Genomic DNA, 26,763 nt, shown 5'->3' on the forward strand with positions numbered 1-26,763 from the left:
AACCATCAGAGAGAATATATTTGGTAGGAAAGGTAAGTACAATGTAAGGCATTGACAGGGATAAAACACTGGTGCTGAGGTTATCTTGTCAAACAACTGGTGCTGGGCTTTCTGTGATGACATAGAGAGAAACACTGCATGGCATGATCCATGACAGTCCAAAGTTCAGTATATACATCCTTGTCAAATATACTGAATTTAGCCAGTTTGCTGCAAGAGCAAGAAAATAGTTCTTTTTAAAGTACAATTGTTACAAAACTTTAATAATGGCCCATGGAACAAGACATCACCAAACTATAATCTCTCGGTGAGAACACATGCTAAGTGACAGCAAGTTTAAGTTTAAAAGCCTGTTGATATCGAAGGAGATATATAGCGCTGTTTAATTTAATTCATTGCACATTTGGTAAATTTGAAGAGAGGTGACTATTTCATAAGGCTATTGACACATTTCCTGTGAGCCCTGCTGGATTCTGTGCGTCTTTTTAATGGGAGGGTTAAAGCAGGTCGCAGCCATGTGGGAAGACCCATTGAAATTTTACAACAAGCCTTGGTGACCCTATCTCCCAGCTCACTGATATATTGACTTCAACATTATGTTATTGGTATGGTGGGGTCTGATCTTATTGGGCACAGCTCTTTGCCTGTTTCACGGTTCCAACTTTTTGATTGATTGTGAATCCTAATCCCAAATCATATTGGGTGTGGTGCCCCTACGTAGATTTTAACAGGATTGACCAATTAGTGGTCGGAGGATAAGCTTGGCCTCCAACTAAGGATAATCGTCAGCTGTCACAATGGAAAGCCATTTGGAGGCTCTGCAGCACTAGGGAGGCTATAACCTGATGCAGAGCTCATGCCTGAAACGTTGACTGTCCTGCTGCTTGGGTGCTGCCTGACCTGCTGTGCTTTACCAGTGCCACACACGTTTTGATTCTGCTCTCCAGCATCTGCAGTCCTCACTTTCTCCTATAGCCTGTTGCAGTAGATAAAATAAAAAGAGGGCATCTTTATTCTAAGATGTCAGCTCAATATTTATAAAATGTTTAAAATTAAAAATGGCTACAGCTGCTGGACTCTGATTGAAAACTCCAAACTTGAAACTACTCCCACCCATAACGGAACCCCAAATGGGGCAATAGATTGGGAAGGGGGCTTAGAATTATTTTGGAGTGTTGAACAACTCGCCAAATCTCTTTCTGTGCATATGCTGTACTCCTGATACTCTGGGAGTGACACAGACCCACTGTCAAATTTCAATCAGCCTTTGAACAATGGTTTGAGGATAGTCAACATGGTTTTATGCTTGGGAAATCATGTCCCACTAACTTGATTAAGTTTTTTGAAGAAGTAACAAAGAGGATTGATGAGAACAGAGTAGTGGATGTAATCTATATGGACTTCAGTAATGTGTTTGACACGATTCCTCTTGGTCGACTGGTTAGCAAGGTTAGGTCACATGGAATAATAGAAGAACTAACCATTTGGATACAGAACTGCCTCAAAGGTAGAAGACAGAGAGTGGTGGAGGAGGGTTGCCTTTCAGACTGGAGGCCTGTGACTAGTGGTGTGCTGCAAGAATCAGTGCTGGGTTCACTGCTTTTCATCATTTATATAAATGATTTGCATGTGAACGTAGGAGGGACAGTTAATAGGTATGCAGATGACACCAAAATTGGAGATGTAGTTGACAAAATTGACAGTGAAGGGGGTTACCTCAGAGTACAATGGGATTTTGATCAGATGGGCCAAGGGGAAGAGAAGTAGCAGATGGAGTTTAATTTTGATAAATGCGAGGTGCTGCTTTGTAGAAAAGGAAATCCGGGCAGGACTTACATGCTTAATGGTGAGGTTCTGGGGAGTTTGCTGAACAAAGAAACCTTGGAATGCTGGTTCATAGTTCCTTGGAAATGGACTTACACGTAGCTATGAAGTGAAAAAGGCATTTGGTATGCTTTCCTTAGTCAGAGTATTGAGGCCAGGAGTTGGAAGGTCATTTTGCATCTGTACAGGAATTGGTTAAGCCATTTTTAGAATATTGTGCGCAATTCTGGTCTTCCTCCTATCAAAAGGATGTTGTGAAACTTGAACGAGTTCTGAAAAGATTTACAAGGATTCAGCCAGGGTTGGAGGGTTTGAGCTACAGGGAGAGGCTGAATAGATTTGGGTTGTTTTTCCTGGAGTGTTGGAGGTTTGTAGAGATTTATAAAATCATGAGGGGCATAGATAGGGTAAATAGACAAGGTATTTTCCCTCACATGGGGGAGTCCAGAATTAGAGATCATATGTTTAGGATGAGAGGGGAAAAATTTAAAAGGAACCCAAAGGGCAATTCTTTCATGCAAAGGATGATGCATGTATGGAATCTGCTGCCAGAGGAAATGGTGGAAGCTGGTACAATTACAACATTTAAAAGGCATCTGGATGGGTATATGAATGGGAAGGGTTTAGATGGATATGGGCCAAGCGCTGGAAAATGGGACTAGATTAGGTTAGGATATGTAGTTGGCATGGACAAGTTGGACTGAAGGATCTGTTTCCGTGCTGTACATCTCTGTGACTCTGACTTTTCAAAATGAATTGACAAACTATGTACTAATTGCAGAAGGATATTCGATAGCTGTTGTCCGCCTGATCTGTTGTGAGGGGAGAAAGGCTCCATGTGAGTACCTACCCTTGACCTGAGGGCCACTGGTCCATAATCAACAAGATGCAATGCCACATGGATTTCTATATACAGGAGCATGCTTAGTTCTGATTATATTATATTACCCTGACAACATCCTTGATGAGACTATTGAGTGAAAATCATCGACTGAGCAAATTACTGAAGGATACTGGATCCTTGGACATCCTAACCCCAAAAAGGGTTGGTGCCTTGAGGAAAATTTACAAAAAAAAGACATCTGATGAGAGAGAAGTTAAATCAGAGATGAAAAAAAAACACACAGATTTGGAAAAACTGGGGCAATATCAAACATGTGACAAAGTAGGACTAACTACTCAAACATTATTATTTGTCTGTTACATTAACTATAGGCTTCTCCTTATCAATTACTTTACTCAGTCTTTATCTGGTAGTTTGTTCACTAACTGAAGTATCATTGCTTCCCTACTATTTGCTATTCATTAAATAAGATTTCAGTTTAACTACAACAAAAGAATGGTCAGTCCCTTGTGATAAGAATGCTGCTATAATTCATAGCTGAAACACAAAGCCATAAATACACTCCAAGTATGTATTGCACAGTCACATAAATTGTTGTGTTGGTCGAGTTCTTTGTACTCCATCTCTCTTTAAAGACTGTGTGCAACACAGGGTATTAGTCCTAAAAGGTATTGATTGGCAAAAACAAGACTTACTTGCTGAGGCATTAATATTTAATCAGTGTCTCCCACACAGGAGAAAGCAGTTTGGAGTCGTTTCAAGTTTTTGTGCAGTCAAGTGCTAAACCTTTGTGAGATCTTAGTTTAGTTTGCATAATTGATTAGTCTGCCTTTGCCTGGGTGAAGAGAGGTTTTGATTGATGTGATCTGACTGGGACAATGAATTTACCGTTTGTCTCAGGAATTTAGAATTCACTGGGCAAGTCGTTAGGGTTTTTCTTGAGCTGTGCTGCTGCGGATGCAGTGTTGTATTCCTGATTGACAAGAGGTCACAGGGCGTAGCAAAACTGAATACTTCCTTCTGTTATTCTTAACGTAGTATCCACGGACCATTGTATTATTCAGTAGTCTATTAAAAGTTAAAGAAGATTTATTCATCTGCTGTGCTAGAGATTTTTAAATCAAAGTCTTCTTTGTTACTAAGGCCTATTAAATCCCATTTTACTGGAGTACAACTTAACTGACTTCGATTTGGAAATACGTGCACCACCTCCCCTAAAGGAGAATGAAAATTGCTCCATTTATTTCAATTCATTCATGATCCACCTTGTTCCTTCTCATTATAAGTACATAATAATACTGCAGGCTGTAAAACTATTTTGACTTCACACTGATTTACTGTACTCATGAGAGGAGAGGGTGATGTGCTGGTTCGGTCACAGGGCCTAGTAATCTAAAGGCCCACGCTAATGCTCTGGGGAGTGGGTTAAAAATCCAACATGGCAGCTGGTGGAGTTTAAATTCAATAAGCAAATATGGAATATAAAGCTGTTGTCAGTAAAGGTGACCATGCTGATCATCGGTTGTTGTAAATACTCTATATGGTTCAGTAGTGTCCTTTAGCGAAGGAAATCTACCATGGGGCTGGCCTACATGTGATACCAGCAATGTGATTGTCTCTGAAATGGTCTCGGTTCAAGGCCCACGAGATAACAAATACTGGCCCACATCCCACCAAAGAATAAAAAGGCACAGCTTATGGATTGTTAAGTTGCACACCAAAAGGTTGGAAGGTCTCTAAAGATGATCAGAATGGGATGTTCTCTTTCATGGATCTTCGTGTCCCTTCACCAGTTGTGCATCTCGGTAGGAACTCCATTGTTGGACTGTACACTATATCTGCGACATAAGTGTGAATTGAAATTGAACAACAATATCTTATATCCAGCGTAGTTATGGACCTAAGTCTAATTTCTAACATTCCTTCATTGTTGGTGTCTTTTTGTTGAAGGATGCTGAAAGCTTTTATTCAATAAAATAGGGACTTTGACTGGTATGAAAACTAATGGAGAGATGAAGGGTAGAAACACGTAGAAGTTTGCACCAAAACATGCCGTTCACCTCGGCAGGATGCACTTACCTAATTCGTCTACTCCAATCTGCATATCCTTTTTAGTCCTTTCTAATTAGTGTGGTCTTATCACTTGTAATTTCACACGGATGACCAGTAATCTCTCTTGCAAGTCATTAGCATGTGTTGGATGGATTTAAAAGTTGACAGGCAAATTGTTAGGCCTTGTTATGAAGGCTTCTTCTTTGGCCATCAGGTTTTGGACTGACTTGAACTCAGGACTTAAAACTCAGAGACAGGGATGCTACCCACATCATTAGAAGATCTCTTTTTAAGTGGCTTGAAGCATGGATATTAAAAACCTTTTCACTAAGGTTAAATGAGCAATGTTGCTAAATCTGATAAATATGGCTGATACATTATTAGTACCACCATAAACCCAGGTAACATTTCATTTTAACCCTCATTCATCTGCTTAATAATATCAAGTTTAGTAATGTGTAGCAAGTACATAGCAATAGAGGTCTGGTATTCAAACTGGAACTTCATCAACGAACACATCGATTTGGACCCAATTTACTAAACCTTCAGAAAATAGAACCAGAAGTGATATCACCCACCACAACAGACCAAGACACATACATAGAAAGCAGGATTGAACATCAGTGCTACAATGGAAGCTCACTGATAATGTTACCTAGCATGGTGATGAAGTGTCTGAGAACAAATCTTTCAGCTCAGTGAGCAAGCTTACACCCTGAACCACAACCTGAGCTACAAATCTTCACAAAAAACGCAATTACATAGCAATGTTGTCAACACCTTTGAAGTGGAGAAATCAGAAAGTGAAACGCATGGTATTGGTTATGATTCCCACTGACAGCTCTGAATTTAGACTACAATCTCAGATGAGACCCCTTGAGTTTGTTTATGAACCTGTTTGAGAACAGGCCAGTGTCTCTGTAGTAATCAGATATGAAGAATCATCCAGTGAGGCTTTCTGGGTGGAGCTAAGAAATAAGAAGGGGATGGTGATGTTATTGGGATTGTACTATAGCCACCCAAATAGTCAAAGGGAATTAGAGGTACAAATATGCAGGGAGACTGCATAGACTTGCAGGAGCAATAGGGTTGTCAAAGTAGGGGATCTTAATTTTCCTAGCATAGATTGGGACTACCAGAATGCTAAAGCCTGAGATGGGGTGGAATTGGTTAAGTGCATTCAGAAAAGTTTCCAGAACCACTAGAAGGAGGGTCCTACTCGGGAAGGGGTAAAACTCTGACTACTCCTGGGCAGTAGGGCAGTACAGGTGATGGAGGTGACAGTGGGGGAGCACTTTGGGACCAGTGACCTATGGAGAGGGGCAAAAGTAGTCCGCGGGTTCAAGTTCTAAATTGGGACAAAGCAAATTTTGATGGAATAAGACAGGAGCTTGCAAGGATTGATTGGAGAAGTTTGCAGACAAAGGTACTTCTGGCAAGTGGGAGGCCTTTAAAAGTGAGGTAGCACAAGTTCAAGGTCTGTGTGTTCCTGTGAGGGTGAAGGGCAAGGTTGGCAGGAATAGGGAACCCTGAATGACAAGAGATACTTGAGGCTTTGACCACAGAAAAGGAGGAGGTATGAGTCAGGTACAGGCATCAAGGAAATCCCTGGAGGTATATGGGGGATGCAGGAGTTTACTGTAGAAGGAAATCAGGAGGGCCAAAAGGGAACATGAGATAGCTTAGCTGAGAAGATTAGGGTGAATCCAAAGAGGTTCTTTAAGTATATCAAAGCAGAAAGAATAACCAGAGAGAGAATAAGACCAAAGTGGACATGTATATGTCGAACCGCAGGAGATCGGTGAGGTCCTCAATGGATATTTCTCCTGTGTATTTACTGTGGAGAAAGGTCATGAAGACTTGGGAACTTGGGGAAGTTAATGGTCATATCTTGAGGATAGTCCATATCACAGTAGAGGAGGTGTTGGATGTATTAGAATGTATGAAGGTGGATAAATCTCCTGATCCTGACCAGATCTATCTAAGAACGCTGAAAGAGGCTAAAGAAGAAATTGAGGGAGCCCTGGCTGATATTTTCACATCATCATTAGCTACGGATGAGGTCCCAGAAGACTGGAAGGTAGCGAATGTTGGCCCCTTATTCAAGTAGGGCTGCAAAGAAAAACCTGGGAACTATAGACCAGTAAGCTTATCATCTGTAGGTTACTTGAGAAGATTCTGAGAGGTAAGATATACATGCATTTGTAAAGACAGGGTTTGACTCAGAATAGTCAGCATGGCTTTGTGCGTGGAAGATTGTGCCTCACAAATTTGATAGAGTTCTTTGATGAAGTGACCAGGAAGGTTGACGAGGGCAGGGGTTAGCCGTAGTCTATGTGGATTTTAGTAAGGCCTTTGATAAGATTCCACATGGTAGGCTGCTCTGAAAGATTGGATCGTATGGAATCCAGGGCGAGCTGGCAAATTGGAGACACAATTGGCTTGATGGTAGCAAGCAGAGGGTAATAGTGGAATGATGTTTGTCAGACTGGAGGCCTCTGCCTAGTGGAGTGTCTCATGGATTGGTACTGGGCCCATTGCTGTTTGTTATCTATATCAATGATTTGGATGAGAATGTACAAGACATGATTTGTAAGTAGATGGCACGGTGGCTCAGTGATTAGCACTGTGGCCTCTCAGCGCCAGGGATCCAGATTTGATTCCAGCCTCAGGCAGCTGTGTGGAGTTTGCACATTCTCCCTGTGTCTGCGGGGTTTCCTCCAGGTGTCCCGGTTTCTTCCCACACTCCAGAGATGTGCAGGTTAAGTAAATTGACCATGCTAAATTACCCATCATGTTAGATGCATTAGTCAGGGAAATTGGGTCTGGGTGGATTACTCTTCAAAGAGTCGGTGTGGACTTGTTGGGCCAAAGGGGCTGTTTCCACATTGTAAAGAATTTAATGTAATCTAATCTAAGTTTGCAGATGACATTAAAATAGGCAGTATCATGGACAGTGAGGAAGATTATCAGCAGGACCTTGATCAGCTGGGGAAGTGGGCTGAGAAATGGCAAATGGAGTTTAATATAGGAAAGTTAAATCAAGATAGGAGTTTCATGGTGAATGGTAGGGCCTTAAGGAGTGTAGTGGAACAGGGGGACCTTGGAGTTCAGGTGCACAGTTCTCTGAAAATGGAGTTACAGATCGACAGGGCAGTGAAGGCAGCTTTTGGCACACTGGCCTTCATCAGTCAGGGCATTGAGTATAGAAGTTATCAGGGCAGCATGGTGGCTCAGTGGTTAGTTCTGTTGCCTCGCAACACCAGGGACCAGGGTTCAATTCACCCTTGGGTGACTGTGTGTTGTTTGAATGCTCTCCCTGTGTCTGTGTGGGATTCCTCCAGGTACTCCGGTTTCATCCCACTATCCAAAGATGTGCAGGTTAGGGGAATTGGCCATGCTAAATCACCCATGCTAAATTGCCCATAGTGTTCAGAGATGTGTAGGTTAGGTGCATTAGTCAGGAGCAATGTAGAGTAATAAGGTATGGGAATAGGTCTGGGTGGGATACTCTTTGGATGGTCGGTGTGGACTTGATGGGTCAAATGGCCTGTTTCCACACTGTAGGGATTCTATAATAAGAGTTGGGAAGTTATGTTGCAGTTGTACCGGACATTGCTGAGGCCGTACTTTGAGTATTCTGTTCAGTTTTGGACACGTTGTTATTAAACAGTTAGTTAAATGTTATTAAACTGGAAAGAGTGCCGAAAAAATTTACGAGGATGTTGCCAGGAGTCAAGGGTCTGAGTTATAGGGAGGTGTTGGACAAGCTACGACCTTTTTCTTTAGAGCAAAGGAGACTGAGAGGGGATCTTATAGAGGTGTATAAGATCATGAGAGGCATGGATAGAGTGAATGTGCTCAGTCTTTTCCCCAAGGTTGGGGAATTGTGGACTACAGCGCATCAGTTTAAGGTGAGAGGGGAAAGAATAAAAGGGAACTGGAGGGCCAACTTTTTTACAGAGATGGCAGTACACATGTGGAATGAGCTGCCAGTGGAAGTGGTTGAGGCAGGTACATTAACAACAGTTAAAAGGTATTTGGACAAGATTGGAAAGGTTTGGAAGGATGTAGGCCAAGTGCAGAGAAATGGGATTACTGTAGGTGAACATACTGTGGGTGGCACGGTGGCACAGTGGTTAGCACTGCTGCCTCACAGCGCCAGAGACCCGGGTTCAATTCCTGCCTCGGGCAACTGACTGTGTAGAGTTTGCACATTCTCCCCGGTTTCCTCCGGGTGCTCCGGTTTCCTCCCACAGTCCAAAGATGTGCAGGTTAGGTGAATTGGCCATGCTAAATTGCCCGTAGTGTTAGGTAAGGGGTAGATGTAGGGGTATGGGTGGGTTGCGCTTCGGCGGGGTGGTGTGGACTTGTTGGGCCGAAGGGCCTGTTTCCACACTGTAAATAATCTAATCTAATCTAATTTTTGGTTGGCATGGATCAATTTGGGCCAAAGGGCCTGTCTCTGTGCTGGAGGACTCTATGACTCTATGGCCATACTCTGTAACAATCTGGAAGGTGATTCTGGACTTTTTTTGTTTAAAAGTCACGAGAATAAGGTCAGCAGATTTCATAAATTTGAACAACTAAACTTACAAAATCACAAACGCGGAACAAGCTATACAACTTTTACTCTAATGTACAAAATTAGAATGAGCTGAGCATGAATAACAAGACAAACAACAAATGAACATCCCACAGAGTTCCTCAGATGTGGTCAAGACAGAACCCATGGATTTTTCAGTACTCCACCCAGATTCAAGTGACAGTGTTATAGAGTCATAGAGGTGTACAGCACGGAAACAAACCCTTTGGTCCAACTTGTCCATGCTCACCAGATATCCCAATTCAATCTAGTCCCACCTGCCAGCACCCAGCCCATATCCCTCTAAACCTTTCCTATTCATACACCCATCCAGGTGCCTTTTAAATGTTGCAATTGTAGTAGCCTCCACCACTTCCTCTGGCAGCCTGTTCCACATAGGCACCACCCTCTGCGTGAAAATGTTGCCCCTTAGGTCTCTCTTATATATTTCCATTCTTACCCTAAACCTATGCCCTCTAGTTCTGGACTACTGCACCCCAGGGAAAAGACCTTGACTATTTATCCTATCCATGCCCCTCATGATTTTATAAACCTCTATAAGGTCACCCCTCAGCTTCCGACACTCCAGGGAAAACAGCCCGAGCCTATTCAATCTCTCCCTGTAGCTCAAATCCTCCAACCCTGGCAACATCCTTGTAAATCTTTTCAGAACCCTTTCAAGTTTTACAACATCGTTCCGATAGGAAGGAGACCAGAATTGCTTGCAATATTCCAAAAGTGGCCTCACCTGTACAGCCACAACATGCCCTCCCAGCTCCTGTACTCAATACTTTGTTTTAACCCATCTCCTGTCTCCCAGGCCAGAAGCCCCTCAAACCTTTGTAGTAGTCACTAAATCTCAATAAAACTAAGCTGCATTGCCCTGGGTACATTTGAGCTCCAGTACTTATCAGCTGCACCTAGCAAATGCTGCTTGTGGGCTTTCTTTGTCCTCAGCTGGCCTGAACTGTCAGTGACTCCCAGGACTTCTCCTGAGTCCTAAACAGTGACTGCTAGCCACTTTCTCAGCAACCTCTTCCAAGTTCCAACAATCCAGAGATTAACATTAGCCAATCTAATGCTAACATTAGCATCTCATCTGCTTGGAACATCTTTCCACTCATTCCAAGCACTGAATGAACAGTGGCCTGAAAGTAGCAAACTTCTGTTTCAACTGTCCCTGACCAATATGGAGTTACCTTCAGTGGCCCCGTCTCATTGGCTTAAGGTTAATGTTGAAGTGCTGTTCAGTGACCCTTGAACTGTTTCAAGTGACCTATTGAAAGCCTCATGAAAAGCCTCTCACTTGTTCCTAAGCAGGATTGAATGTAGCAAACATTGGATCCTGTGACAATCCAAGGCCTTGTGAGTTTTCTTGCACCATCATTCTGAACATCCTGTGACAATGTTATAATTTTCATATTTAATTACCTTTCCAGAAATGCAGACCTTGCAACATATGCTGACACACAGAAACAGAAAAATGGATTTGGCATGTTGAGTTAGGCCATTAATCTATAATTTCCATTTATATTTGGCTCCAGCCATCTCATAATTTGGCTCAAATCACTGAGAGGTGGCGTACAACTCATTTGGAAGCAGCACTGAAGGTCACATTTTAAATTAAAAAGAAACTTCACCCCTAACCTTCTCTCAGTAATGACATGATTAAGACAAAGGAAGTAACCAACCCCTATTCACTGGTACTTGGCAATGTTATCCAGTAGCTTTTGATGTAACAGTATTGATGCAAATCAATTGATCTCATGCTATTACACACAGACTGTAGAACACTAAAGATTACTACTTTTCAAAGGCATTTTTGAAAGTTTTAGTAAGAAATGAACTTTGTGGGGGTGGAGGAGGTGTGTGTTCTACAGGTAACGAGTTTGAAAAGGTTAACGTTGAAATGCATTGAGCACCACAGTGTCTGATTCATGGGCTTTTGGTTGAGAAACAGTTTGGCTTCCTCCAGGTCCTGATGGAGCCACATGTGATCTGTCTGGTTCCTGACAGTTGTAATTATGACTAAACAGTTAAAGTTAATGGTGTACTGGAAGAAATGTAGAGCTGAATCTTCCCTTAATTTGACTTCATGTTATTTTCAGTGAATTTCCCAGAGGCTTTCTCCCCGTAAGGCTTCGTGAGTTTTCTTGCACCATCATTCTGAACTCATCTCATTAATTGCCTGCCACCCCTCTATAGTGCTGCTCTCATCTAATGCTAGCCCAGTTCTTCCACTTGCCACTGTCGGACATACGTGCCACTGCTGAGGTGTGCCCACATTCCTCGTGACAGTGCCATCTTGGAACCATAGTGATGCACCTGGCTAAGGACTGGCAGTCTGGAATTGCCCTTGACACTGCACGTCATGGCACAGCAGTCACAGCCCACTTCTCACGACATATTGGCCTGATACTTCTTGCACATCAAACTGCACATTCCTGCACTTATCCCTGTTTAAGTACCGGACCACACAACTTACCTGTCCTCAGTCACAGGCCATCTTATAACCCTCCCTAACAGTTCTGTAGTGCATGATAGTGCCCCTCTCTGTGAGCTAGAAGGCCTGAGTTCAAGTCCCAATATTCCAGTGATGTGTCAATATAGGTTGGAACAGGTTGATTGAAAGTGGCTGCAACCCTCTCCAAGTCACTGTGACTCTTTCCCCAATATCCACTATAGCCCAGCATCTTATCATTGTTCAATGGAGCATCATCGCAGGAAAGCTTTCAGTCACTTCAAAACATGCACATTTAATTGCAAACACCAAATGTGGACAGAAATCAGACAAACACAAGTTGCATTTGCCTCCTAGAACAGAAAGGAGTAGTCTGCATGCTGAGCACCAAGAGTTTTACAGACAAGAATTGATCACAAGCTCTGATCTAGTGGAATCATATGCCAATTAAGTCCTGTCTGGCTTATAGTGCCTGATGCTACTCTATCACATTCAAGAGTTCCTTTGGTTCCTACTCACTGTCCTTATCCTCCCTGAAAGACTGCTCCCAGTTCACCAGCCGCCATCAAATCCTCTCTTTCCCTGCCCCAGCAGTGCAGGGCATAGCTTGCTGGGATTATGTTGTGTACTCTGTCTGGACTGCAATGCAAGATACCGCCAGGATAATGCAAGCAGTGAACCTTCATATTCTGCAAATTTATCATCTGCTCCACCATAGGTTTGGCTGAACAGTGGGCTGCATTGTATTGGCACTCTGCCTCAGTCAGGGGGTTTTGTAATGGAGTCATCAGCCAAGGTCGTTGTGGGTTGCCCTTGTAACCCGGTAGCCATTCTTATAACCATCTGGAATTTCTACTGCAGCAGGACCATGAGTTCTCAAGCATATTGGCATCGTGGCAGCTCCCAAGGTAGTAGGTGCAAACATCCAAGAAATCATGTCAGTGAGCACAGGTCACATGCGCATTCAGGTCGTAGGATCCTTTCCTGTTGATAAATTTGGCCATGCTATGTTGTGGCCCTCTCAACCCAGTCTGTGTACAGTTGACTGAGCCCTGCACCGGGGGGAAGTCAGTAATCCTTCTAAAACTAATATATACACACACTAGTGTGTCCTCTACCACAGATAATAAATGGGTCTTTGACTCAGCACAGGAAGGAGAATTGATGACAGAGAGCTACCCCAGCCTTAAGCCAGTAGTGGTTGTTAACTAGAAGATATGGCACATTGACAGCAGTAGTGTCTGAAAATATGACATTCAGGAATAGGTTTGTGGGAGAAAATGTTCTTTTTGCTGGGAAGTGTATGGAGGTTGTATTGGGAGTCAAGGTCATGAGAAATTGTATAAGTGTAAAAAAGTAGCTGCGGACAGACTTGAAATCACTGACAAACAAATCTAGTTGTGGTAGGTAGCTGGAAATAGTGAGTTCACTCTTCCTAGTGTTAATTTGGATGAAGTCATGACTTTTTTTTGTACAAGCTGCCTGTTAAAAATTGAGACCAGTCACAAGGAGGCATTAGCATATTGTATCTGCTAGTGACAACAACAAAGAGAAGCAGATAAACGTGGAAATACTGAGGATGAAGGATAGATCCTTTAGGGACTCCTGAGATGGCAAGAACTAAGGAAAAGCTATTGCATTCACTGACAGATGTCACCTAATCAATACTTCTCGATTTACCTCGTTTGCTCTTTAACTTTGTCCAATTTGGTTGCTACTCACTTACACTTCTCACCCAGTGGAAAAAACAATTTCAGCAGATTCCCAGTCTATATGTGAGAAAGTTTTCCTGTTATAGTCAGCACTTCGTGTGGTTGTCTCTCAAAAACCAAGGATGGCAGTGCATCTTCCCACATAGAAACTCAATCCATTTTGGCAGATTTTGACAGCAACAGGAGAATCTTTACTAGTATTTGAAAAAAAAATCCTACAGATGATGTGAATAGGCAGATTCTGCAGATTATATAAATATATATGTACATAATATGACATTGTGCAATGTAAGTAGTCTACATATCTCTGTACAATGTCAAGCATTAAAAAGTGATCTGGCATCTTGCTGAGTCTACATGTAAGTAAGGATCTAATTAATTCTGAATAACTTTGACAGCTGATGTGCATCACTGAAGTAGACTATACTCCAAACTAATTGTCCATTTTAACAGTTTCTTTTTTAATGCCAGTTCTCCATTGTGCACATGGGAAAGCTCAAACCTCAAGCAAACTCAGGAGATGACCACCACCCCTTACTTCCTCTGTAAAAATTTAAATCCCTTTGAGGGAGCAAACAAAATAATTTGTTGGATTTGTTTTAAGCAAGTGATTTTCTTAATTTTGTCAGGAAGATCACTGACCTGAAATGTTTACTCTCTGTCTCCATGGTTACAGGTTTACCTGCTGTGCATTTCCAGCTGATGCAATATTTTGCTACTATATTTTCAGAGTGGTTGAATTTAAAATATTTTTACTTAGTGATTTGAGCAGTGGAAAAGTGAATTAATAAATAATTTGTTTAATGAAGAAGGGGTTGGCACATTCCTAATTAGTAATTAACTCTTTTCTTTCAGATTGTCTCCAATCCTTTATGCTATGAGGCTTCAGTGTGGCCTAGTTGTTGATCTGCCTTTAGCTCCCCACTTAATGGCTGTTAGCAATGAATGTTAGCAAGGCGGAAGTGGGTACTGCAGATGCTGGCGATCAGAGACAAGATTAGAGTGGTGCTGGAAAAGCACAGCAGGTCAGGCAGCATCCGAGGAGCAAGAAAAATCATCATTTCAGGCAAAAGTCCTTCGTCAGGAGTGAAGCTGGGAGCCTCAGGGGTGGAGAGATAAATGGGAGGGAGGTGGGACTGGGGAGAAGGTAGCTGAGAGTGCAATAGGTGGATGAAGGTGAAGGTGATAGGTCGGAGAGGAGGGTAGAGCGGATCGGTGGGAAGGAAGATTGGCAGGTAGGACAGGTCAGGAGGACAGTGCTGAGCTGGAAGGTTGGAACTGGGGTAAAATGGGATGGAGGGGAAATGAGGAAACTGGTGAAGTCCACATTGATGCCATGGGGTTGAAGGGTTCTGAGGCGGAAGATGAGGCTTTCTTCCTCCAGGTGTTGGGTGGGCCATCCTCCAAGCATCAAGTGTTCTCGCACAGTGCTTCAGAGAACATCTCTGGGAAACTTGCACAAATTAACCCCACCGCCCCGCGGGCGAACACTTCAACTCCTCCTCCCACTCTGCCGAAGGCATGTAGGTCCTGGGCCTCCTCCATCACCATTCCCTCACCACCCAATGCCTGGACGAAGAATGCCTCATCTTCCACCTCAGGACCCGTCAGCCCCCCAGGGCATCAATGTGGATTGCACCAGTTTCCTCATTTCTCCTCCACCCCACCTTACCCCAGTTCCAATCTTCCAGCTCAGCACCATCCTCATGACCTGTCCCACCTGTCAATCTTCCTTCCCACTGATCTGCTCCATTCCTCTCCGACCTATCACCTTCACCCCCACCTCCATCCATCTATTGCACTCTCAGCCACTTTCTCCTCAGCCCCGCCCCCTTCCATTTATCTCTCCACCCCCGAGACTCCCAGCCTCATTCCTGATGAAGGGCTTTTGCCCGAAACGTTGATTCTTCCTGCTCCTTGGATGCTGCCTGACGTGCTGTGCTCTACCAGCACCACTCTAATCTTGACAATGAATGTTACAGGCTATCCATTTATGGCAAACATTTAAACCCATCCCCATCCCATGCTCAATTGTTACTCAACACACAATCTCCAATAAAGACTGCTAATGCAGTCACCCTACCTGATTTTCCCTGTTTAGGCTAGTTTGTACCAGCCAGAGGTAGAATGTCAATCAAGGAGTACCAGGATGGTTCAGCTACTTAAGAATTCCTCTCTCTTCCTCCAGATTTACCATTCTCCTCGTCTTGCTCTCATCTCTCTGCCCTCACTTTTCCTTCTGTCTTTGGTCTTGTGTTTAGTATTCAACATCCAGACTGTTCTGGCACATGGTGTACATTTATCTGTGGCCCTGACTACTTAATATATGCAAATAAATGCTGACATACCTTTGGCCATTTTCTTTGTTACAAAATGTTACACAGTGTGAAAGGTTAAGTTGTGTTAATGTTGTTCATGCTCCAAGAAGTCAAGTATTTCATATGCTGTAATCAAAATGGTCTGCAAAGATCACAAATTGATTAAGGCACTTAAAATACACCAGGGATGGTTTAATGAACAAAATAATGAAGTACAGTAATTATGTGAGTCATCAAATTCATGTTATTTTAAAAATTTGAGACCAGAGGTCACTGTGAGATGGTGAGATTTATTAGGCCTTCCTTAGATAACACATGCGTATTTTTTTCTCTTACTTAATGGCAAACATCAGACTTATCTCCTAACAGCTCCAATTTGGTGTTGGATCATTGTCTGATATACTTTATAATAATTGCATTTCTCTCGGATGGAACATGTAGACATATACAGGGTTGACCTTTCACCTGAGGATTGGGAAATAGGATCTGAGACAGTGAACCCGTCCCGAACTGGTTGTGGGGGAGTGGGGGGGGGGGGGGGGAGAGCTGTTGGAGAATGGTCACTGACCTGAAATTTTGACCAGGGCACCCACTTCACAAGGAGACAGGTTCCCTGTCCTGTTAAGGACAGTTGGCAGGCTTTTAAAACTGGAGAATCAATCAGATCTTCCACTTTCAGAGCAGCATGTAGCTGCAGTAGAAGTTATATAACTGGCAAGATGCCTCATCAAGATAGTGTCCTTTCACACATTTTTCTAAACTTTAATTAAAAAAAAGCAATCATCATGATTGTTAGTGGACATGGAAGGGAAGCTAACATTTTGCTGTTCCCTCACTGAGACAAGTATGGTGGGCCTATAGGCCTCTCTAGATTACTGACACCTTGGCCTGCTTATGCTAGTTGCCTGTTTCCGGCCAGTTGACCTGTCAACAGTCATGTCAGCCGACTGAAATTCAAATAAAAACCTCTATTCAGTACTTAACAAGGATCTTAAAGAGCCTAGTTTCTTGCCTGGATTGTGGGAGTGGGTAGCCTGTGCCCTTGTCAGCGCAAAGAAATGACCATTTGGAGTAGAGTTAGGAAGCTGGCACATCGACTGACCTCATAGTTTTAGAGTCCAATCTACCTCTGTTCCTGATGTCGCACAGCCTGAAGATTCAGCCCGTATTATAGGTAGCGAGTGATGAATCACTTGCAGCCAAATTCAGTGAGTAGTGTAATATATCAGTGTGCCACAGAGAGATCAATGTAGCTAACTATTAACTGGAAATCTCAATCTCATTTCTCAGGCCTCACTGACATATTGCGCTATGGGTTCCCTGTGGCTGTGTTTATATCCCGAGCCTTATTTGTGAAGGAGAGAGAGTAAATAGTCTGAGACAAATTGTGAGGCATTTGTGAAGAATGTACAGGCTGCTCAAAGCTGCATTTCCCTGTTTTTTTTTCCTTATTTTCAGCTGCGTAAATTAACAATAATGAGAGAGTTACCTTGGGTTCAGTTCAATAACAGAATGAATGTCACTTTTTGTCTGGTTGTAAGATTGGCCATTTCTCAGAAACCAATCTTTCTAGAAGAGATGTACGCTTAAAAAATGAAAATAAACTCTCACCTGTGATCATCTCCAATGTCTCTGTCATTAAAAATCTCACATGAGTTAACTTCCTCTTGTCGTGCCAAAGCTTAATAATGTTGCACATCATACCCTGTGTCAAAAATCGTGAATGTGAAAATTTCCAATTAACTTAATAACAATTTACCTGCTCAGTTATCAAATTCGATCCACCGAATATCAGACTTTTAAAAAAAAGAATACCATGGAAGAAATACATAACCAGTTGGAAATTGAGCAGCAAAATTCATAATTTGTTTTTTAAAGTTGACTTGTGTCAGCTAGAAATGTTGACTATCACACACTAATACACAAAACAGTCTTCTGAGTATACATGATAAAATTGGTGGAAATTTATTTGTACATTGCCCCAGCTTTGTCTTAAGTTTTCAACTTGGGCTTAAGTTGGAATTTTGCTGAAAATGTTTTAATGCGAAGTAAGTATTGTGTTGGTGACATGGAAATGCTTCACTGGCATTATGTTCACACTCCTGTCAACCCGACCATTTTAAGAGCATCTGACAAAAAGTCACATCATATTTTAAACAGGCAGGTCTATATTCTAAATCGTGTATTCAAACCATTCCCTCTTGCTCTAATGTTATTTTATCTAATATTAATGCTGGCTCTTACTCTTCATTCTGGGTTGGAGTACAGCAAGATTTTCAACTTAACATTCTGAATGGGGATGATGGAGTTTTGTTTCAGGTTATACTTGACATAATGAAATGAATGTTGCTCTAACACACTTTTCCACTTTGTATTTCTAGCATGTCGACCTGGTTTCTATAAGGCCTCATCCATGGATGCATACTGCATGAAGTGTCCGCCTCACAGCTATTCATATCAAGAAAGCTCATCCCAGTGTGCCTGTGAGAAAAACTACTACAGAGCAGAAACTGACCCCAAGGCTATGCCCTGCACAAGTAAGTTAATAAATATACACAGCAAGCACTGAAAAGCCCATAAACCAACATTCACACCATACAAATACCAGACAATGATCGTTTCTGCTAAGAGACAAACTAACCAATACCCCAAGACACTCAATGGTGTTACCATTGACCAGAAATTCAACTGGACTTGCTATATAAATACATGACTACAATAGCAGATTGGAAGCCAGGAATATTGTGGCAAATAACTTGACTACTTACTCCTCAAAGCCTATCCACCATCTACAAGGCAAGAGTTAGAGTAATGGAATACTCCCCACTTACCTGGCTGGCTGCAGCTCCAACAGCACTCAAGAAGCTTGAGACCATCCAGGACAAAGCTGCCTGCTTGATTGGCACCCCATCCACAAGCATCCACACCCTCCAAAATTGATGTTCAGTAGCAGTAGAGTGCACTATCTATAAGATGCAGTGCAGAAATTTGCCAAAAATCCTTAGACAGCACCTTCTGAACCCATGACCATGTTCATCTAGGAGGATAAGGGCAGCAGATACATGGGAACATCACTCGCTGTTTGTTCCCCTCCAAGCTACTCACCGATCTGTCCTGAAAGAATTTTGCTGTTACTTCACTGTCATTGGGTCAAAATCCTTGAATTCCCTCCCTACAGCAATATGGGTCTACCTTCAGCACATGGAGAAAGTCAGGACTGCAGATACTGGAGATCAGAGTCAAACAGTGTGGTGCTGGAAAAACACTGCCTTGTAGATAGTGGACAGGCTTTGAGGAGTAAGCTTCCAATCTGCTATTGTAGTGATGTATTAATATAACAAGCTCTGTTGAATTTCTGATTAATGGTAACACCATTGAGTGTCTTGGGGTGTTGGTTAGTTTGTCTCTTAGTGGAAATAGTCATTGCCTGTGAGGCTGCTCAGATGCTGCCTGACTGGCCATGCTTTTCCATCACCACACTCTTCGACTACCTACAGCACATGGACTACATCAGTTTCAGAAGGGATCTGACCATCAGCTTCTCAATGGTAACTAGAGAGTGGCAATAAATGGTGAATGAAGGAAAAATGAAGGTTTCATGAAGATTTGAAAATGGTGTCAAGAGAGTGAAGAAACTATTACATTTTTTTTCCCTGTCAAACTAGTCAGAGATGTTACTAACAATCCTTGAAGTGGGGGGAAACTTGAATCTAGACCTCCTCGCCCAAAGAGTTCCTTAACTGTTGCTTTAATTGTACACAGTGTTCCAAGTGCAGTCTCACCAAAGCTGAGTACAATCATAATAGAATCTCTTAAAAGAAAACCTTTTTTTTCTAATAAACCTGTTCAGCATTGATTTTACATTCTCTGGAGCAGGTGGGACTTGAACCTGGGTCACCCTGGTACAGGGATAGGGTCTTTACCACTGCATCACAAGAGGATGCTAACCACAGCTTTAGCACAACATCAGCAATAGAATACACATGGTAAAACTTCAATTCATTAGCAGTGAACAATCCTGCAGCATTTCTTCCACATTCATTTCTATCAGACAATTTGGAAATAAAGTATTTTGGACTATTCAGCAATTATTCCATGTTTCTTTTTGCAGATTACATGTATTTTTTCCTCAGTTTGCATTTGCTTAAGCTTTCAGTTTTGTTTCGCAGAACAAAGTTAAGAACTACAATTGTGAAATCAATTTTCAGATTGGATGGATTCAAAATTAAATGTGCAAACGGTGTGAGAGCAAGGGTTGATTGATTTCAGAAAGGAAACTAAATATTTATTAGTGAGATTACAGTCCTGGTTGCCCAGTAATCTATGTACTAATTGTGACAAGTTATCATGTTTCACTCATATTGTTAGTCAAAAGTGTGCGGGGGTACCTTACCTTTGGAATCAGGTCTGCTCTTGGTTACTTGCTGAGCTAACACTGCCTCATGGTGCCAGAAACCTGGATTTGGGTGATTGTGTGGAATTTGCACATTCTTTCCATGGCTGCATGGATTTCCTTTGTGTGCTCTGGTTTCCTTCCACAGTCCAAAAATGTGCAGATTAGGTGGATTGGCTCTGTCAAATTGCCCACAGTGTCCAGAGATGTGCAGGCTAGGTGGATTAACCATGGGAAATGTTGGGTTATGGGAATAGGGTGGGTCAGGATGGGATGCCCTTCAGAGAGTCAGTACAGACTCATTGGGCTGAATGGCCTCTATCTGCCTTGAAGAAGGGCTCATGCCCGAAACGTCGATTCTCCTGCTCCTTGGATGCTGCCTGACCTGCTGCGCTTTTCCAGCAACACATTTTCAGCTCTGATCTCCAGCATCTGCAGTCCTCACTTTCTACTATGACAATTCAAAGTCCATTCACCCATTAATGTACTCTGTAAAGAATTGTGAAGCTTACAGTAATAGGATATGTTAAGAAAGCTTTTAAGAAAGCCAAGCTTTATTATAATTTCTTGGTTAACAGCCCAGCCATCTATTGAAACATATGCACATGAAAATGTTATTTGATTCACAGCTTTGGCTCACGTCATTTGGTCAAATGCACAATGTATATTTACACATGATAGAGGTTTCAAGTGCTTGTTATATCAGCTATTGATATTTCTACTGTGGTCGGGAAATTGGTTCTTTTAAAAGGAAAATGGGACGTTATGACTTAATGACTGTGATACAGTTTTTTAAACAACCTTTTATAAGTATAGGGTTCATTGGTTCTATATTGAATATATTCTTGTGAACGGACTTGAAAGTACCAAAGCTTAGGATGGAGGGCAAAACGGCCATCAGTGACAGGTGGGTAACATAGAATGGCATGGATGGGGCTGGCAGGGAGAAGGTTTGAAAGGTGTCAGTTAGAAGGATTCATGATTTCATGATAAGTAGTGTGAATTTCCAGAGCACTGACTCATTTATTTAGAATTTAGAATTCAGAATCCAGCTGAATGGGCTGAAGGGGTGGGGGAGTGAAGCCTCAAGTTAGCATACAACCCCCAGTTTCTGAGAACTCCCTCCCCAACAGTACTGCAGGAGTGCTTTCACAATAATGAACCTTTGTCTTAAACTGCTGCTTTCACACTACCTTCTCAATAAATGGTAATACTCAGATTTGAAAATACTTTACAAATCAGACAGCAGGCAGGATTGAGAATCCTCACTGACTGTCTTTTTCTTTGTTAATCTGTGACTTTGAGAGCTTGGAAGATCACTCCAGTCAAACCTGGGTACCTTGCTGCAGACTCAGACATAAATATGCATCTTCCAGTTCATTATCCAGACAGCACAAAGGAGGCATTAGGGAGGGAACATGGGGACAATCAGGGGAAATGCACTTCTACACTGACTTCGCCCTTAAACAGCCATTGAAAATTTTATTTGTTCTACTAAAAGAACACTTCTGAGCATTGACTGTCCAAGCTTATAATATATTTGTGATGATCTCTGGAATGTACAGGCAAAATAAAAGCATCAAAGGTCTCAGAAGATTAGATTAACCTATGCTGTAATTTCACTGATAGTGACATTTGATCAGTACACAAACAAGCAAATGTCCCTCCATCAAACTGAACTCCTCCTGGGTGAACAAAGCAGTACCTGTTGCTAATATAACTTAATCTTAAGCTGCAAATTTAATTTAGAATAATGCATTATTAATTGCACCTTTGGTATGCACCATACTTTGTTGCAGCCTGTAAAGCTTAACTTTGTATCCAGCCACATTTTCCCTTCCACTGAGTTACTGCTGTTAAAGCTTGAGAAGAATATCCTTTGTCAGCTCAGCTGAAGATAGTAGTCATTTTGTGACTGCAGTGTAGTGCTATTCAGCAAGACAACTCTTATTTCCCATTAGGTGGCTGACACAAAAACAGGTCAGTTTATAACCTCAAGTAAAACCCAACACCATCCGTACTGGCAGTCAGAAACTAAAAAAAAACTCTGCTGAAAGCTAAATGAGATGTCATGTAGAAAGCTCTATTTAATTATACCATTAGCAAAAGGGCTGCAAGCTGCTGATAAATGGAAATTCATACATTTAGCTTAATCGCTCAGTCTGACTGTACAACGGAATTTGTAATACCTCGTTCATTCAAAGAGTGCTTTATATTCACGGAGAAGGCAGATTTTCAATGTCTCAGCAAAGTGCAGCGAAACTGTATGATCTAGTGTTGTACTCTCATTTAAACCATAAACTTGAATTCACACCTTCAAATGAGTTTCAGATTCATCTTCCATTGATTACAGACACTCTGACTCCTAGTTAATTAACGTATTTTGTGTTGATGGGCAAGTTTATCAGGACCTTCTAAATGATTGCCTTTCAATTTAAAAAAAGTGTCTCGGAGTAAATTGGCCTATAAGGACGGGTGAAAAAGAAAAGGTCTATGTGCCAAATAAGATATATTATGACTGAACTGGTTATTCCACTAGTTTTGCTCAAGGCAGGCTAGAGGCTGGACTGTTTTTTTTTCATTTTTATTTTCCTCTATACTTTCCTGGGATGTAGGTATCTCTGACAAGGCCAGCATTTATGGCCTGTTCTTGACTGCCCTTGAACTGAGGGCTTGATAGCGTAGGCCAGACTGAGGTGGTGCATCAGGACCCCGCAGAATCCCAGGCATAACAGGATCTGTGGGAATTGCCTGAGAAATTAAAGATTCTGATGCACAATGTGTCTGGAACCCTCTGAGAAAGCCCCTTAATATCTGGGAATCTGAAGCATTTTGCTTCCATTATGTCTATAGTTGCCCAGAAAACATTTGATAATTTAAAACTTAATCAAACTATTAGGCCACACACACACACACACACACACACACACACACACACACACAAATGCACTCCTCCCAATTACGCCCCTCCCCTGACTGCCTGACAAGTTCAAACAGCCGGCTCCACTGCTGGTCACCACTTTGCGTGCCAACTTTGGCCACACCCTCACCTACCTGCCCTGACACCACTCTATGGTCAACTCTGACACAAACACCTTCCCCAGCACTTCATCACTTACATTGAATCCTATTTGCCTTGTACCCTACTCAGCTGGCACCGATGTCCACTACCATCTTGTTAGTCTGCCACCCTACTTAGCTGCCACTTGGGGACCCTAACCACCTTTTATATACTGTATATAATTTCACAGCAGCTGTCAAAGTGTCTGGCTGTGCTACTAACCTTTTACGTCTCAGAACAACTGACTATTGGAAAAGGGGACATGGTTTGATGTCCCCCTGACTATCCTGCACCTCTTGGGCCTATGTGGATATTAGCTGTGCTGTGCATTTTTGAAGGAACTGGCATCAGAATTCCCAGCTGGAAAGGTGGAGCTCAGGACTAATGTAAAAAACATGAGTGGAGCGACAATTTAGCTGTAATTACCATTGCTTAGAATATCTAGGCCAACATTTTGAGTCAATGATTTTTTCCCCAGAACTAGGAGAAGTTGGAGATGCAGTAGGTTTTAATGAAATACAGAGCCAAAGACAAACTGTTGTGTGGGGTGAGAAGGAAAGGCTCATACAAAAACAGGGGTCATTTCAGCAAACTCACAGCAAATCTGGAATAAAGATTGGATTTTATGTGCCAGTGAGACTCGTTACAATGCTTTTATCTCCAGGTCTATGGGAAAAGTTCAAATAATCTATCAATTACTTAATTATTCTTTACAAATAGCCATCTGGCCTAGCTGATGTATGCAAGTTCTTCTTGTCCACATAAGACCCTTCCCACTACCTTTCATCGAAAACTATCAGAGACCATTCCCTTTGTTCCTATTTCTCCATCTTTTCTCTGCCTGTTTACTTAAACTGTTACAATAGCTTAAAATGGGTGGTTATGCCAGGAGTGTACCATACGACACAGGATCCTAGGATTGCAGAACCACTTCTGCCTAGCTGATTTTAATTTCACTACGAATCCCCTTCCAAGGATGCCTACCTTGAAGAAGTTCTCCTCCTCTTGATGAAGGGCTTTTGCCTGAAATGTCGATTTTCCTGCTCCTTGGATGCTGCCTGACCTGCTGGGCTTTTCCAGCACCGCTCTAACCTTGATTCTAATCTCCAGCATCTGCAGTACCCCCCCTTCTGCCTTGCAGAACCTAGGGCTGTGGTGTAGGTAATGAGCATGAAGGAGGGTTGTTAATGTTCTGAAATTGTTAAAGTCGATGTTGGGCTCACCATTCACACTACTTGTTAGTACCCTGGCAAGCATTTATCTTCCTCTCGGCTTGCCATTGGTAATCCCTTTGTATGCCAATCATTTTGTTTTTCACCCTTTTCTTGACACCCCCTCTATCTATTCTGTTCACTTTTCCCCTACCCACCCCATTATCAGCATATATACCACCCAGTTGCTGTCAGTTCTGAAGATGGGTCACCAAACTCAAAATCTTAACTTTGTTTCTCTTTCTATGGATGCTGCAAACACTGTTGAGTTCCTCCAGCAATTTCTGCTTTGGTTTCAGACTTCTAGTTACCCAACCACAGTTGTTTGTTTTACTCTACGTCACCTTTGTCCACTGGTCTGTGTGGAATCCTATTATATCCCAAAGGATATAATAGAATATAAGGATATAATAGAGTCTTTACAGGATCTTTAGCCCAATACATCTGTACCATTCATGAAACATCTGTCTATTCCTATTTTCCAGCACTTAGACCGTGGCCTTGTACACTGTGGTGAGAATAGAATTACATGGAGTGCACAGCACTGTAATAGTCACTGCCTTTATTTACATGTTCGCTACATGTTCTTCTCTTAATCCAATCAGGGTAGCTTTCTGATTTCCATCCTAATGAAGCAGTTAATATCATTTGGGAAGCTGAGCACTGGAAGACACCCCTTTGATGGTAGGGCTTTGATATTTGGAGTTTCTCGAGTTTAGACTGCAGAAACCTGCATTGCTTACGCCCACTGTGTTTGATTGCTAAAAGCACTCTCTTCTCAGTGTCAGCACTGTTCATGCTGTTTTTAAAAAAAATCTCAACGCAACTTAAAAAAAACCTTCTTTCCAAAGATGTGGGGTTCATTGGCAAGACCATCATTTTTTGTCCATCTGTAATTTCCCTGGAAGAAATCGGGCTTGCTGTCCTATTTCAGAGAGCTGCAAAATGCCAGTGATTTGGCGTTAGGTCTGGAGACACACGTAGGCCAATCTCTCAGGATGGCAGACTCTCTTCTCTAATTGACCTTACCATTGTGCAAAGGCAGGAGCGTTATAGGGAAAAGTCTACTTTTGTGGAACAGGAATGATGAAGTTTCTAGATTTAAGAGTCAAAGAGATGTACAGCATGGAAACAGACTCTTCAGTCCTACTCGTTCATGCCGACTAGATATCCTAAATTAATCTCATTCCACTTGCCAGCATTCAGCTCATACCCCTCTATATCCTATTCATACACCCATCCAGATGCCTTTTAAATGTTGTAATTGTACTGGTGTCCACTATCACTTCTAACAGCTCATTCCAGACACACAACACCCTCTGCGTGAAAACGTTGCCCCACAGGTTCCTTTTAAATCTTTCCCCTCTCACCTTAAATCTATGCCATATACTTTTTGGATCCTTATCCTGAGAAAAGACTTTGGCTATTCATTCTATCCATGCCCCTCATGATTTATTGAACTCAAATGCATTCACGAAACATTGGCACAAGGACGTTAAAACAAGATTTTGTTGCAATAGCTGACAGTCAGATAATGGTAGTGGAGATATGAGCAGAGTCTTGAAAATGGAATCTAATTTATATATTTTCAAAGAAAATTATATGCTTGTTTTTCCCTTTGATGTATTTGGTGAATTTGAAGAGATCTGCCTGACTCGTTTACAGTGTGAATAGACCAAGGTTAGAGCTTTGAAAGCTGTATGAATTAGAAAAGTGAGCATGCATTTAGATCTATGTAGGACAAATGATGATTATGGCACACATTCAGCCTCTGACATCTTGCACTGTAACATTAAAAAGACGTGAAATGATGTGTTAATTGTAATGCGTTTTCCACAAGAAGTACTTTTAGTAGTGAGATATTTGGTTCTCGTTGGGTGAGGTGCACATTCATGTCTCTGAACTCTAGGATTACAGGGCCTGAGATTTAAGTTAAGACCTATAGATACCCGCTTGATTTTATTGGCAGAATGACTATCGGATAGATTTCCATATATGATGACATGGGGCAGGCAATGGGCAGAGCATTCAAGACGCCTGTCTGATCTTACCAGTGAGAAATGCTATCCATTTTGATGGTCAGGCCTGATTTCAATTTGTTAGTTTGTTCTGTCTGCATGTTTCCCAGCTCAAAATGACAAGTTACTCATGATGGTCAGGACACAAAATCAATCAGTTGCTCTGCAGAATTCTTCTGTCTATTTCATCTTAAGAGGCGGGACCAGTTGACCATGGGAGAGTTTTGTCCTTAATTTTTGTGAGACATGGACATCACTCACTGGCCAGCATTTATTGCCTGTCC

The 26,763-nt window shown here is 42.1% G+C and overlaps 1 protein-coding gene across 2 annotated transcripts in view; it reads left to right on the plus strand.

Annotated features, from left to right (window-relative positions):
* Nucleotides 1–26,763, plus strand: part of epha4b (eph receptor A4b) — a 353,857-nt gene that overhangs the window by 179,109 nt on the left and 147,985 nt on the right. For both annotated transcript variants that reach the window (XM_072572897.1, XM_072572898.1), the window contains exon 4: nucleotides 18,178–18,333. In XM_072572897.1, the coding sequence (XP_072428998.1) occupies nucleotides 18,178–18,333 (156 nt within the window). The remainder of the gene's footprint in view (nucleotides 1–18,177; nucleotides 18,334–26,763) is intronic.

Source organism: Chiloscyllium punctatum, chromosome 6 (genome assembly GCF_047496795.1).
Source record: "Chiloscyllium punctatum isolate Juve2018m chromosome 6, sChiPun1.3, whole genome shotgun sequence".
Taxonomy (NCBI): Eukaryota; Metazoa; Chordata; class Chondrichthyes; order Orectolobiformes; family Hemiscylliidae; genus Chiloscyllium; species Chiloscyllium punctatum.